The sequence below is a fragment of the Haemaphysalis longicornis genome, unplaced genomic scaffold (genome assembly GCF_048455015.1).
Source record: "Haemaphysalis longicornis isolate Haplotype H1 unplaced genomic scaffold, Haemaphysalis longicornis Haplotype H1 scaffold_7, whole genome shotgun sequence".
In the NCBI taxonomy this organism is placed as follows: domain Eukaryota; kingdom Metazoa; phylum Arthropoda; class Arachnida; order Ixodida; family Ixodidae; genus Haemaphysalis; species Haemaphysalis longicornis.
In genome coordinates this window covers 154,595,152-154,611,335 of record NW_027526422.1, presented here as the reverse complement: position 1 = coordinate 154,611,335, position 16,184 = coordinate 154,595,152, and the positions used below count along the sequence as shown (strand labels likewise).

Sequence of the window (16,184 nt, the reverse complement as noted above, 5' to 3'; positions counted from 1 at the left end):
ATATTTTCCGCTTTCTACAACCACACAACTACCACCACCACCACCATCAATCATCATCATCATCATAATGATAGTTGATTGGCTTGTTTTCTCCTCCTGCCCCCCAAAGTTTAAAACATTGCCGAAGCCTCTACGTCCAGCGAAGCTGGCGCTCTGGCGGGATTGGCCGTGTGGGGATTTAGCTTTATTGGGGCTTTATTTAGCTTTATTAGCTTTGTTTTATTGGGGATTTGCTATCTTGTATTTTCAGGGAGCTGTGCTATCTCCATGTCACAGACAAAAGGTACCCACAGTTAGTCGGCACAGACAACGATTATTCTAGCGCGGCTACGTCAATCACAGCCCACCGGTGGCTGGCGAAGAGTGCGCGGCATTGCGCAATGTCGGAGGCGAGAGACTGTGTACGTCGCCAGGATTACACACGACTCGTGAAAGAGGCAGTGGCGGTGGCGAGTAAGATACAGGGGAACTGTAATCATACTCCCTCCCTAAATACTGTGCAACACAAAATGTGCGAAAGGCAGACTGCAAAGACCAAACATACACCAATTCCCTTAAAGTAGGCTTCACCTGTAAACCAAAATACGCTGCTCGGGAGACCTTTCTTCGGCGCAAAACAACCGTCACTTCAAAATATAAACTCATTAAGACCTGTTTGTCATTTTTATGAGTTTTTCCATAATCTGATCGCGCGCCACCGAGTAACTTGTGTCCGCCGGCGCAAAACCATGGCATCTGTGCCATATACAGCTTCGCTGCAAAAAGAGGCCAGGGCGAATCACGAAAACTTTCTGTGTTCCGCACCATTTCACTTTATTTCCACTGAGATTATGATAGGTCGTGTGCGCCCGCCGGATGAGTTGAAACAGCCGGGCTGATATCCAGTGGCGTCATCAGCAGGTGTCCACCGTCGACGGGCAGCGTGTGTCCCGTAATGAAGGAAGCGTCGTCCGACGCCAGGAAGGCGATGGCTCGGGCCACTTCCTCAGGCCTTCCGATGCGCCCCATCAGGTGGGCTGGCCCCATCCGTTCTTGCATACGCTGAAAGAATTGCGTGGTTGTTGTTTCAGCGTGCCAACATCTCGTGTTAGCCCCTTACTAGACTATGGCGTGCACTGAAAAGTCCGTAAGTGCCGCAAAACTTTTTATAAAATACCAATTTCCCCGAAGCAAGCTTTGTCGAACACTCTTTACTAAAGAAACTGTGGGAGCACCGTACTCAATACCCCGAAACTGACATCTCCGTCAATGAATCTCCCATCAACAGCAGCGCAACAAAAATTCTTTTTATTTTTTATGTCTTTCCCGAACTCGGTTACTGAATACCGAATAATCGCACCCATGAGCATGTGTTGATATCAAAGAGACACCAAAGGTATTTTCAAATTGTACTGCCTTCCCAGTGATTTTTTTTTACAATAGAAGGTCGGCGGGCAAGGCAACGAAAAAGTGAAATATTATAATGGTCAGAGCCTTATATTTTGTCTCTACATCGTCGTGAAGTAAATATGCACTTTATACTCTCATTATTTATTAACTACCTACTTCCAAATGTTACTTTAAAGGTCCCCAGGCGGTCGAAGTTAATTCGGAGCCCTCCACTACGGCGCGCCTCACCGCCTGTGTAGCGTCAGTGAGTTAAAGGACATAAACAAATCCTTCCGATTCCTATATTTGATAAGGCACGTTCTGACTGATAGATATTAAAAACAGATATAGTTTTGTGAAAGAAGCACATATTAAAATAAATATTACCCGCCTACTGGACGCAAAGAAAAGGTTCGAGGTTCATCGGCGTGCTACCTCGAACAACGAGCAGGCGGGGGAATGGTTACAGGCCCAATGTTCCTGCAAATTGCTCACCTGTACTTTCTTGCGCTGCCGGATATAGTAATACCACACAAGCTTATGGCTAACGAAAACAAAGTCGCACATTAGGACACAAAATTTACAAATTAGTGAAAAGCGTTTGATTCAGTAGAAGCCCCTGCAGTGATGGAAACATGAAAACAGAAATTAAAATTGATTCACATGGGGCTTTTAATAGCGAGAAATGCATGGGAGCGATAGCAGCTCGTAATTAGTGTGTGTAGTGTCATTTTAGAAAGGGCCAAGGACAAGGAGACAGCTTCTATGCGTAGTTGTTTGCAGTGCGCCTCGAGCGGTTATTTAGTACGCGTGAGTCGGGGATGACAAGGTTACGGGTAAATGAAGAATGTTTGAGCACGTTAACATTTGCGTAAAACATCGTTGTGTTCAGTGTGACACGGGGAGAAGTTATGTAAATAAAGGTTAAGCAACTAAATGCCTGTTCTGGGACTAAAGATAAGTATGAGCAAGACGAAAAACTTTCAGTTTAGGTAATCAAGTACGAGAAGAGGTGGATAAATATAACCACCGCGCGCAAGTTGAGGGTGCCGGTACAAATACGAGAGGTAAATCAGGAGTGGAAATACTGTCGGACGATTCGGCAAACACTTTGCGAAAATGAACGGTGGGATATTTCTGTCACTGAAAACAAAGTTCAACGCGTACTCCCCGTCATAACTTACGGGGCAGGAACTTCCAGACTTGCTAAAACAAGGAAAAAAACTTGGGTCGGCCCAGCGAACCGTGTGAAGGCGAGTGACAGGAGTAACGCTTATAGATGAACCGCGAGAGAGCGATGACCTGCTGACCCCCATTTTCAGTTTGGTCACAACATGTTGGGGCCGGGATTAGTTATGACGGGAGAACCGCTAAGATGTGATGGCGTCAGTTGCGGGCACAGCAGGCGGCGGTATGCCAGGGGGATGAAACTCCGCCATTTTTCTGTCCCGTGACTGCAGCGATCCTAAGGTTTGGGGGCTGTACTACATACGAGCATAAATGAACATTGTTGTTGCATTTTATATTTCCAGTTTACTTATTAATTACGGAGTTTTTAATATACAAGTGAACTGAAAAGTTGAAGTTCGATACTGCGAAAATTCGAGCGCCACCCGGAGTGGAAAACCGGAACCGAGCCTTTCTGCTTCGCACCGCTGAAAAGGGCGTTTCTTGTCGCGCCCACAGATATGCTGCGAGCCACGGTGTTCCGAGGGCCGTTTTTATCAGCGTAAAGTTCGTTCCATCGAAACAAACCCATGAATGGATTCGCGCCGTCATCACAGATTGTGCTGTGCTGAGTGGTGTCAAAATTCTTCACGCCAGGCCTCATAAAATTCTTTTGGATCCCGGCGGACGAAAGGTACGATCTGCATGCTACTCGTTTTGCTTTTCTACGCTTGCACACGATAGCAGGATGCGGTTGCAGCTGTAGCTTTATAAATTAAGTGAGCATACACGTGCACTATTTATTTATTACATTCTGATTGCCTTCTTTGACTCTTGAATTGCACATGAAATGCGCGGCAGAGCATCTGGTAATTAACCCAATCTCTACATCATCTACACACGTTTGTGTATACGTGGGTTATTATTTAGTGCGTTTCGATTGTGTGTTTTGCGTTTTAGCGCAAGTGAATGCACGGTATGCAGCTAAATGTGCTACATGAGGCAACATATGCAAGAACTAATGAAACAGTGTGAGCGTATCTGCACTCTTTTTATTAGCTTTTGATTGCCTGCGTTTAGTTTGTTTTTGTAGCATGAATTGTTGTTGTTTTTATATTATTATTATTGTGACTATTATAATTATTATCAGTATTATTGTTATCGTTTTTATTATCAGCCTATTTGGGTCTACAGCTGGAGGAAGGCATCTCCCATACACTTATGGCTCAAAGAGTGGGTCTGCAGGTTCATATCATGTTGTTAGCACTAGGTTAACTAAGTAGGGACTACATAAAATATTTTATTGGGTTTCAATTGTGTGTTCGGCATTTTCTGTTCACGTGAATCAAGGGAACATAGCAGAATGAATTTGTATCAATGAATATACAAAATAAGCAATTACTGTATATGTTTATAATACAATCATAACTATAATTCCGCCACTTATAATTTATAATTTACGCTTGAGTTCTATGCTTCGAGTTTCAGCTTTAATTACAAGAAGGATATATTGAAAAAAACGCAGTTACAGCTATGAGCCGATATATACTTACACAATGCAGGCTTAACCTTTGCTAGTAATTGATTAGAGGTTTTTAAGTAAGGTTTTTATAGGCAATTTACTGCAGGGCCAGAGAAATACCTGAGGGATACATAGTGCGCGAAAGTATATATGCATGAATAATTGCTTAGCGATTCTGGTTGGGGATGGCTGCTTTTGTCTGCAGAAATGTATTTTGGATTAGGAGGAGAGGTGGGTCGTTGCCACCGAACAATATGATCGCGCAAATAGAAAAATGTACCCGCGTCTCTTAATAATAAAGAGTGATTTTAATTTAAAATTTGCTTTACGATTGGTGTTGTCAAAAGTCGTTTTTGCAGCCAAAATCAATTTAAGAAGGAAAGGTTTCCAATGTATCAGATAACGCTTATTTCGGATACAGATGCCAGATTTTACTCAAACCTAGGTGCGCCTGAAAGCAGCATTAAAGTTAGTATTCATCATCATCTTAAATCTAGTATCCAATAAAAGCTATTAAAGCTCGTATTCATTCTAACCCATATAAACAAATGTGCTTGTTGATGTTCCAGATCTCGCGTTTGGCTCCAGTGTGCGAGGAGGCAGGACCTGGCTCATTTACCACCTCGACAGATCTACAGCAGCTACCGGCTGTGTCCTGCCCATTTCACCAGCAGAGACTACGCGGACCTTGGACAGACAAGGCACTGGACACATATGCACTGGCTGGATACCTGTTATTAGCATGCGGCCATGTGCCATACACTTTTGTTCGCGACTAAAAGCGCAAAATATCGAAGTTGTGTTGTTACTGTATGAACGGTACATTTAGGCAATAAAAATTAAAATAACTCTACTCTTTATTCTTGTATAGATTGTATGTACCAATAAACCAAAACAACGTCGTACTTAGAAAAAGTGGTGTAAAAAGAAGTGGACGCGCAAAGCTTCATCTATCAGAGCAAAACAATTGCCATTTTGATAATGTGGCGGGTTGCGCAACAGGAACAAGGTCGTGCGCTGGCAATCTGAATATCTTCCACTTGCTCAATTTACCTTTCATGTGCGTCCCAATTGAATTTGGAGCTAAATTGCCCCCCTCCCGCTCGGCTTTTCAGTCCTAATTAAGATAGCATCTCCCAGTGCATGTCTGCAACGCGCCGCCATGTTTTTAGTACCGCCCCCAAACCTCAGGGGTTTGTCTGGCGCTGCGAGTGAATTTCGCGTCCCATGCAAGGTATAGGAAGTTTCACTCCCCTGGGTATGCCGAGGATTCTGTTACCTAGAGAGCGTAGAAGGAACTTGACTGCGCAGAAGCGGCGCCTGCTCAAATAACGTATCCTTTCTTTGGTCTCGGCCGCACTACCATTGTCCTTCTTTCCAAATTTAAGCTACTGCTACACGTATTCTGAATTCAGGCGAGCCTTCGCATCTGCCTTCCTAAGTCGTAGCTTCCTGTTGGCAGTGGTGCCGTATTTTCCTGAATACTTGTTGAGCATGGCTGATCGCGGACGGCTGACATACGGGAAAATTAAAAATTGAGCCTAATAACGCGATCGCGTTTAAGCAAGTAAGAGCAAAAAGAGGAACGGTAAAGCGACTGGCGCTGAGCGCAGAAGGATCACCCGCCCCTACAAAGCAAACGCTCCAAATTGTAGCAACAACGCCCCTCTTCTCGGACAGTCTGCGGAGAGCCTTGGCACTTCACGATGCGCGTGTCACGGCAGTGATTGTTTCGAATTATTGCGACTTTCTGTTCCTCGCTGCCGTTTTCGACCTAAATAGGTGAGGCTTGGCTGTTCGTCAGTGCGTATGTGTTACAAATTTTTTAAGTGCGAATGCACTTTATAAGCGACCCCAAACCTTCCACCGCCGGCGACGGCGGCGTCCGCAGTCCTCCTCTCCCTAGCAATGGCGTGGAGCGGAGAGGAGCGTCGGTAGCAACGGCGCGGTGACGTCACTTCACCACGTGACCGCGCTCGCTCCGCCTCCTCGCCGTGGCTGCGCGGGTGCGCGCCGCTCCCCGCACCGCTCCCCGCGCCGTGACGTCATGGTATGACGTCACAGCGCGCCTCCTCTCCCCAGCAGCTGCCGCGCGCCTCTCTCTCCACCGTGACGTCACACTCTCTCCTCTTCCCCTCGCTCGGCTGCAGCTGCCGTGCGCCGCGGTCCCTCTCCCCTTGCGCTCGCCTCCTCTCTTAGCCACCTGGCTCGGCGCGCTCGGCGCGGCGTACCCCCCTATATATGCAGCGATAAACTGCCAGACCTCCGTGGGTCGGCTCGCGCGCGCTCACGGGCGAATGCCAACGGATTTTAACTTTACTCCCCCTCATAGCATCACCCCGTGCATTCGCACTTAACCATGTTCACCCTCGGGGAAATGCTTGGGAGTTTTTTTGTAATCGGTCTTTATATTTTTACACTCGAATATCATCTGCTCTGGAGCAGAAGCACGGGTATTTTAAAGAATCAATCACGTTTTTTTGTCACTTGCTGCAGGATACTAACTTTTTAATTGGGTGGGAATGACTTTCTGATCCGCATTATGTACGTATCGCTTTAAGAAAGTCAGTGCCGCAGGCGTTTTACGTGAAAGCGGAGCACACAGTCAGATCTCAGCACGTAACGCCTGCCCAGGCGTCTTTTCCCTATATTTGGTTTCGCTGGTACTCAACGCGCCAAACAAAATACCAATCACATCTCTTGTGCATACAAACTTCAGCGAATATGGGAAGGGGCATAAAATAGCGCTACTTTCATGTCTTATTGCATGTACTGGCGACCGACCATTTAAACCCAAAATAGAGTTGCTGCCACTTTAAATATATTAAATACACCCCGATGAGCATGTGCTTAATCTGTACTCTCAATCTCTTAATCCAGATTTGTCAGAGCATAAGACCGTTCTTTATGCAGTAAGGTTGCGCTTGTGAGCAATTTCAGGGGTTTAAAAACAAGCCAACACGCCTTGATGCTTCCTTGCCTTGACGGCCGTTCTAACTTTACAAATACGCAGCGCTAAGCCGGCCAAAAAGATCACATACGTGAGTTGCGACATCGTACGACTCCTTGCTTACGGTAGCCGGACGGATGCATCGCGCTTTCACAAGAATTTTCCGTGCGTCGCTCGACTTCTCGCATACATCACAAACGTGCTTGATTTCGTACAAATGCCTTTTTGTACTTTGCAACTTATAAAAAATTACAAGCTGTCAACCCAGTGTAATCCAGCTGCTTTTATTACGTGGTTCACCAGAGCCAAAGCCTACCTGCTAGTTCGCTGATCCTCAAATCCTTCAACATCGGTCGGCGACGCGGCGGCCCACGAACGTTGAGGTGTCCTGAGGTTTCTTTATGTTACGAATAGGTTATCTACCCAGCACGCTTTTTCGTACCTGTTGATTTATATGTAAAAAGCCTTTCCATTTGCTTTCTGTGAAACAGTAATTCCCTTGCACTCAAAAGTAATGCTCATGCTCTTAATTGTGTTCTGCTTTGGGGACTTTGGCTTGGCCTGTAGCACCCGAAGAAGGCGCTACATCCAACAAGAGGTAAAATAGACCGCGCTGAAGCAAATTAATGTGTCTTGTAAAATGAAGTAACTTGTTTCCTAAAGACCTTCTCGTGATGAAAACACAGATAATTTTCGGCTTCCGTAGCCAACGCTGTATAGCTGTAGAGAAAAGCTGTGCACAGGAGCACAATGAACACTCCATTTGGGGCGTCGATACCTGAATGTGTTCTTCAGTGGTTACACCGGGCTTCTTCCCAATGTTGGTGGCCAATACTCCGGGGCTGAAAAAATAACGAAAGCCAGCAATCAAAATTACATAAAAACAATGACCTTGGAAGCAATCGCGCAAGACAACGCGTGCAGTTGCAAGGTGTACCCAGTTTTCGAGAGAGAAGACCGAACGCAAAAGCTCTCGACTCATATTTAAATACACTCTTTTCTTCACAATTCGTCACCAATAATTAAACCAGTTGGCAACCTGGATGTAAATTTCGAGGACTACCAAAAGGGCTGCAAAAAACTGGAAGGGACTCGTGACCAAATACGGATCCCCCACGCTCAACCGGGTGAATAGGAAGGTTGTCAAGACACACTGCCTTATATTGGAATGCCAAAATAGGAGGCACAACTTGGTGGAAAGCGTGTAATTTCAAACGCAAACAGTGCTAAACCTGTAAGATGTTGAGGAGAGAGGTAACAAAAGAGAGAGAGAGAGAGAGAGAGAGTTTTATTGCCAGGCTGCATAAGGGGGTGGCTGGTGACCAGGGGAGAAAGAGCCCGGTGAATATGGTCGACCTGGCAAAGATGGGTTGTTGAACCGCAGAATACGAGTAGCCCAGTGCTTTCGCCCAGTGCTCATTGTCTGCATTGCGGGAAATGGGTTGTGGAGCCATTGGCAGAGGAGGTGAGCAATGGTTTGGACACCCCCACAAGCGCGGCATTGGTGCCAGGAGTACATGGAGGGCTGGCTACATGCGGTGCCGGCGGGAGACACAAAGAGGGTATAAATCCGTACTAAGCATCGCGCGCGTTCTTCGGCGTGCGAGAGCGCCGGGTGTGTAGGGCGTGGTTGACGGCTGCAAAGGCGGTAATGAAAAGTAATCTCATGCACCGAAAGGAGCCGATCTCAACCTGACAGGGTTTCATGTCGGCGTTCTCTGGAACCCTAATGTAACCACACTTACATTTAAAATCCTCATAACGTTGTTTGTTCCGTGAGGTTGCGCTCGTTCTTTAGTGTTCTGTTCTCCGCTTCAATACCAGTGTAGCCTCCCTTTAGTAGCCACTACATCAAGTCCCCAAATCATTTCGTTCTTCATATCTGTTCTCAGAGGCGCATGAACTGACACCGACGACCTACTGACGACTAACGACAGACGTCGATAAAACCTATTTCGAAAACACACATTCAACAGCTGTCTCTGGAAAGTTTGCAATAGCTCTAAGCCGGAGCTCTTCCATAATCCTGCAATAGGGTGTGCTGACATAAGTGTCTCCAAGCCTGCACCTAATCCGCATTTAAACACACTGACAGTCCCCAAGGCCGGCACGAAGTTCGGCGCCAGGCGTGAAGTGCCGGTCACAGCAAGGCTGATCGCGTGAATATTTTTATTATCCTGGCACGGAATGGATACCAGGTGACCAGATATTTTTTTTTACTCTCGTGTTGAGGGTGTCACTCGATAGGCTTTTTTCAGTCACGACTCATTGTCAGGCACATCGTTCTTATCAGACGCGTACTTCGAATCACATATGAGCATTAATTTGCTAGGGAAAAATACAGCAAAGCTGTAAACGGCTAGGATCCAGCAGATCGTCTCCGATCCCAGAGCGATGTTGACAGGAATAGCTAGCGAGAGTAGCACCACGTTGCGGAGCCCACTCAAATCCTCGGAAACGTAAAACTACGCGCCACAATCCCGGGGCATGGAAAAAAATTACACAAAATTAGAAACGTCCTAGGGACTTCATAGAGCATGCGCCGTGATTACCATACCCGCGCTAGAAAAAATGTCTACCCACGATTCCTGTGTGTTTTGTAGCGTAAGCTACACTGGCAGAGGTGGAGCAGTTTCGCGTGTGCCGTGAAGGGCCGTTCTGCGTAAGCGCGAGGGGCGTTGGATTGAATTCGATTCGATTGGATTTTCTTGGCTTGGCTTGGCTTGCCTTGGATTCGATTAGATTGGATTGGATTTGGATTGGATTGGATTGGATTAAAGTAGATTGTGTTAAATTCTGTTGCATCAATGCCGCGGCAGACGAACTGGCGCCGGCGCGTGCCCAGGTGTGTGCCTCAATTACACAGTAGCCAACTCTGACGCTGCATCGGAGCCGCTTGATAGCCGTTTCACGTGGCTCGTGAAGAGGCATGCTGAGCATGCCCGAGGAACAGTGACTGGACAGGACTGGTCTTTCAGTTAATAACCAGGAACAATGCTCAATCGCAAATTATAAACAAACGTGTTTTGCTTCATGCACCACTTGGACTACGACCCAGTCAAACCTAACGTGGAGGCTCGGCACCGCAACTTTGCTGGTCATCACTCTTCACGGGGGGGAAGGGCTCTGAATTTTTCGAGAAAGCGTGCTTGAAGATCTCATTTAATGGTGGCATTGGGTGACAGGCCAATTTAACTTTACGTTATAAATGCATACCCTGGGGAAAGCAATGAATGCTAACTGATTGAAAATTATTACTTAGGTTTTTTTGCGTTGATGGTTAGTGCTTGAGTTTGCTTACGCACGGAAGCATAAGCCAGAAGAGAGACAAAACCTAGCTGTACTAGCTGTTTTATTAAACGAGTTACAGTGCTTAATTATGAACACCTTACAAGCATGCCATATACGCGGCGAAAATTATTTTCTTGCTTTCGTAGCAGTTCCTAAAGCAATTACTACCAAGAAATATTTTCAACAAATCCAGGCGCATATAAAATTCATACATAAAAAACAGTGAAACTTACTTGACAGCGTTAACCCTGACTCCGTACTGGCCGTTTTCTATAGCAAGACAATAAACCACGCTTATTAAACAAAGAACATCAAACTGCATGCGTTTGTTTCCCACAAACTGTGAAAATAAATCGCGTTACATCGTGTGATTATTTGATCGTGTGCAGGCTCATTATCGGGCGAAAATGTCCTGCTCAAGACAGAACAGCTGACTTCTATCTACGCTGATAACTTCTGCCAGGTCCCCGGTAGCAGCCAGGCATCATATCGGCCAGGTGCACGGTTAAATGTCTTGACACCATTTCTAATATTTCGTACTCTCCCCATCAGGATTATGCCGACATTTGACAGAATACGAGTAAAAATCACGAAGGCACTGATGACCTAGCAGCAGGCGAATTACCCAGGCAGTTCACCGAAATGAAGTCAAGAGGCGACGGGCCATAACGTAGCACGCACTTCTTCAGTTCAGAGGAAATAGAGTGGATAGTTCGCCCACAGTTATCCACAGGAAGTTCACGGCACTGACGCTGTTCTCATACATGTACGGAGGCACCAATACCTAGGACTTCCGATGCATTGAAAATAGTGTGGCGGAAGCCCTCTTTATTAATAATAAAGACTTCATTTCAACAGTTTCGCGATAAAGCAGCTCTACGGCAAGACAATGAGTCACGATATCCGCAAATATCGATTCTAAACGGGACATGCTTTACCCTCAGTTTATTTGCACCGTTCTGAAAAATAGATATAGGAACGCAGCACGTTTTTTTTTAAAAAATCTCACCGCGATGAACGTTAAATCGTCCGAAGAACCGGTGAAGGCACACAATATGTCAAAAAGACCTATCAATAGCAAACCAGGAAACCGTGGTGAAACTCACCCAGTGCGGCGCATTTGGTCAGTTGGTCCAAGCCTGCCTTGCTTATATTATAAAACATTCCACCACGGGCCTTTATTAATAAAAACAAACAAAGAACACGCACGCTGCGGTTATTATCGTCAATCCGCAATGAATATGGCACGTTTAGCAAGCGTTTCAACACAGTGACAAGCCAACGCTCAGGCAAGGTGGAATTTAGGTTTTGAAACCATCACACATGACCTAAGGCGTGCCTTGAAGACACTCAGGTATAAAGTGTTTATAATGCACGTAGCAAAAACGACGCACATTTATTATGGAAAATAAAGTTTTCTTTGAATAAGCCTCTGCTTCGCAATTAACTACAGCAAAGCACGAACCTCAAAGAAGCACTCAAGGAAGTGTTTCGCACCATGAAGCATTCGCGCATCGTAGCTGGCGGCGTTTTTTCTGCACGCATTCATGGCACGTACCGCGAAATGCCGTCATTTTAAGAATCGCCGGACTAGATCGAGAGCCTCGTCAATTAAGCAAGGACACCATAGTCTTGTGGCAAGAACGCTACACCCTTACTTAATCAAACAAGAATCCCTGGCTGCTACACACCTCAAAGCGCGTTAAGGCTTTCGGCTTTCGCGGCGGCGCGCTAGTAACAAAACAAACAAATCTCAAGGCATGTTTCGTGGCAGTATGTTGCTGTTGGTGTACGAAAATTTGAGCTTCTGTTAAATGGAAACCGAGAAGAGTAGTCATGCAAATATGAATAGCGGCATAAGTGAAACGACTGCGACAAGTTCTTTATTTGGGCTTCCTGTTGCGATGCGGGACAAGGGCGGAACTCGTTTAAGAGATGCGCACTTCCTACAATGGCCCGGTATGCAGTTGTACACCGGCACACACGCGCACATGTTACCGGCCTCGTGTTACTAAAGGAATGAAAAGAGCCGACCCGTCGTTACTGTTCTTCATCAGGACAAATTGAGCCTGAACACCGGTTTGGCTTTAAAAACTGAATCCCGCATCCTGGCCGCTGTGTTCAACTTGTGGCGTGCATGGTGATGTCAGACGTTTTAGGGGCGAAGCTCCTTAATGCGTGGGTCTGTCTATACTCGACGTATGTATGTAGCCACCTCTAGTTTAGTTCTTGGATTGTTTACTAGATGGCGTGGCTACCTCTAGTTTAGTTCTTGGATTGTTTACTAGATGGCGGTACTTGTATATGATGAAAAGATGCGCTTGGATTGTTTACTAGATGGCGTGGCTACCTCTAGTTTAGTTCTTGGATTGTTTACTAGATGGCGGGGAGCGTTGTAATAAAATCCGTTCGCTGTTGGCGCGCGCTCGGAGTCGCCCGATGGATAAGGCTGCAGATGTGCGAGCCCGCGAGGCAGAAGCGCTCCGTGAAGCTGCGCGACGCCACCGCCAAGATCCTGCCGTACGAGAGCGGGAGGCCGAAGCGTGTCGTCTGGCTGCGCGACGACGCCGCCAAGATCCCAGCGTTCCAGAACGAGAGGCCCAAGCGTCACGGCAACGGCGCGAGGACCCTGCCGTACGCGAAGCGGCACGGCTGCGACGCGAAGAGGATCTCCAAAACGTCAGAGAACGGGAAGCGGCGAGAAAGCGCGCGTATCGGCAGGCAGACCCCGATGCAGTGAGAGCTCGTGAGGCGTCTGCAAAACGCATCAGGCGAGCTCAGCCCCAAGGTGCCGACGCGCGGTTTAAGCGAGACTTTCTAGACGTTACGTTCGGACACAGATGTAGTGGGCGAACTTTCACTGAAGAGTCACGGTTTTACCGATGATTTCCCCTCAGGACCTTCGCCCACTCATCATCATTCACCCCGTGGATATGCTGTGATTTTTTTTTTCACGGACTTCCCAGTGCATGCCATGAGCCGTCAGCTCTATTTTAAAAACTTTAGAGAAGAGCCCCCCCTCCCCCCCGTTCCTCCAAATTCCACTGTCGACATCAAGAGACATTTGATAGTCGGGCAAGGTATCTTGTGTCTTGTTCTGAACTTTTCGAAAGATACAGACCTGTGTGGCTGCCCAGGATTTGCCGCGAATTGTTTTAAAAGGTGTCACTTGATCTGATGTATTGCTGGCACGCTTCGCAAGGCTTCGTCCGCCCGTTTGTACACAGCTCACTCATTCCTTCATCAGTGCTGCTGCAGCAGACCGACTACCACCCGTGCAAGAACAGCATGACACCGAGGAATAAAATGCAGGCGTTTTGGAACCTACCTATCTGCCTGTATGTCTTGTCTGTCCGCATGTGCATGCGGGCGCATGTGCGTGCGGAAGAAAAGGAGGAGAGAGGCAGCACCTAGGCTGCATGTTCTACTTCGTTGCTGAAATCTCACAACACTGAACTACGTTCTGTGCTCATTGCATCTGAAGCGTGCTGCGGCGTAGCAGGTTTGCCTGTAAAAATCACTGTATGGAGTACAGCATCTGTTACGTGTAAGCACCCCTTCAAAGCCTCTACACACCACTGTTAAGCATTCAGCTACCCCCCCCCCCCCCCCGCATTGTTATAGGAAACATACTAAAGGATACGCACCGCACGGAGTGAAACAACGCTCGACACGTTCACGACGCTGCCTGAAAAGAAGTCCAGAAAGACAATTCTGGAGTGAGCAGTTGCGCTTTATGTTTTCGCAGTATTCATCGTCTTCCGCTGTGACAAAATAGGCTAAGGTGTCGAGACCTTCTTTCCTCAGTGAAAAGAGAAGTGCAATGCTTGTAAGAAGAATAGAGCTTTGATAAAGGCGTGCCATAGCAACGTCTATCATATAGCCGGATATCAGTAGTCATGGCGAAAGACTTGCGAATTATTATGTCACTAAAACGTTGATAGAAGCACTAAACTATCGCAAGCGCGGTTATTTTAATGTCATACTTAAGACATGACACAACACAAGCGTACACGACGTGCCGCCTTCACAAAAGAGCACTGAGTACGTTTCCACCCCCACCCCCCGCATGCTGAGCATAAATGGCAGCACAGTGTTTCCACTGCGCCGAGAACAGAGTTGACGTACTCCTAGTGTCCTCTGCGGTGAAACATTTCAAATACTTTTCCCGTTATGAAATTTATCTGCTGTACACTGCACAAACTACTGCAAGCTAAGAATACCAGGGAATTGTAGTGCAGGGCATTGAAGAAGTGGGGCACAAGTTGGCTCTTTTAAACCATTTCTAGTACGACGAACCGTTTAGTTTTTTTTTTTTTTACTTTTCGCGGCTCCTTCAACATCGGGGTAGTCTGATAAGCCACATGCAAACGTTAGTTAAGGCCAATTTTCTAATCAAAAGTTTCTTCATGTACGCATTCCCCGGTTAAAACATGTTGTATCATCCATCTTTTTGTAAACGGTTCCCAAGATACCTAAAACCGCTTCGTGCAGCGAGCCATCATCCCACCAGTCTATTGTACACTCTTTACGGCATTTTCTTGAAGGACGTAAGGGTACTTTTCTTGCGACACCCCGGCGGTGTCGCCAACACATTTCTCCCCGAAATGTGGCGGTGTAGTAATTGGCGGTGCCGGAAGGGAGAAATACAGCACCGGTCTGGTCCCCAACAAGGTGAATGGTGCAAGCGATTTTTTTTTTTAAATTGGGTCCCTGTCTCTCCTCTATTGTTCATAAACCGTAATAATAAAGCACTTGCCGTAAATAGCGCTGCAACTATTTTAAAGGCACATACATTTCCTTGACACCTACCACTCCACGAGTAAAGCCACTCGAGTAAAACAAAAAGGGTCTCTGTAGTACTCGTGTCCGCAATTACGGCTTTACCGCAGCTTTCGCTCTACGTGAGCCCGTTAACTCATGATAGCCTGGATTAATTTCCACCACCTGAGGATCTTTAACGTGCTGCAAAACACCGACACTCGGGCGTTTCGATTTTGCGCATACACATGAGAAACTGCTATCGCTGCACTGATATTCTTCTTTGTTTCGGCGATTATATTGTGTGCTTTTCACCACTGTGTTATTATACCAAAACTTGGCTCACGATTACGGTACTAAATTAAGGCAAAGTTCGAGCGACTTCTAGGTGACGGCGCATAGCTGCTGCGTTGAGGTAGTTATCGCTTCACCAGCGAACGCAAAACGGCGCAGATTACTTGGGCCACCGTGCTCTGGCGCTGTCACGTAGTCCGTCATCGCAGCGAAGCACGCCTAAGACGCTCACCGTCTTTGCTACCTCTCCCATGGCTGCAGAGGAAGCGGCCATTACACCGGCCCTCACGCAGCGGCCAACCCTGCCCAAGATCTTCACTGATTCCAAGCTAGCCTTGCTACCTTTTGCACGGGAAAGAGAAATAAACAGAAACTCCAATGATCGAAAATATGCAATTAAAGTCTGATCCACACGACGGACCGAGTCCGCGGTCAGATCGGTCACGTGATGCCACGTCACGGCCCGCCGCGGTCGGATGTAGCTGGCCGAGAGCATCCGCACGGCGGAACGCCGTAGCAGACGACAGAGCGGTCCAACCAGCAACACTATCCACCACAGCGTTCCCAACCAGACGAACTTGGGAACCCATACGATCGGCTCGCGCCCGCGCCGCGCTTGTTTTATGTATATTTTGCGCTTGGTTTCGCGGTTCCGCGCGCTTTTTGGGGCAGTCGAAATGGAAACAGAGCGCAAGCGTCGTTTGGGCGCTATGGCGTTAGCTTTGTACGTTGATGAAGAAGACTAGCCTGCACCAAAAAGGTCGTGCTGGGTTAAAAAGTGGATGTGTCGAAAAGAGCTGGGACTGCAGAACCAAGTTGAGGCGTGCGGAA

General features: G+C 47.0%; 1 protein-coding gene across 1 annotated transcript in view; it reads right to left on the bottom strand.

Annotated features, from left to right (window-relative positions):
- Positions 1-795: 795 nt before the first annotated feature.
- Positions 796-16,184, bottom strand: part of LOC144147156 (meso-2,3-butanediol dehydrogenase-like) — a 36,742-nt gene continuing 21,353 nt past the window's right edge. Inside the window, exons 6-10 of the mRNA XM_077679229.1 lie at positions 13,946-13,986; positions 11,405-11,474; positions 10,532-10,568; positions 7,786-7,849; positions 796-1,041 (exon numbers count right to left, since the gene is read on the bottom strand). Of these exons, the coding sequence (XP_077535355.1) occupies positions 829-1,041; positions 7,786-7,849; positions 10,532-10,568; positions 11,405-11,474; positions 13,946-13,986 (425 nt within the window). The 3' untranslated portion in view covers positions 796-828. The remainder of the gene's footprint in view (positions 1,042-7,785; positions 7,850-10,531; positions 10,569-11,404; positions 11,475-13,945; positions 13,987-16,184) is intronic.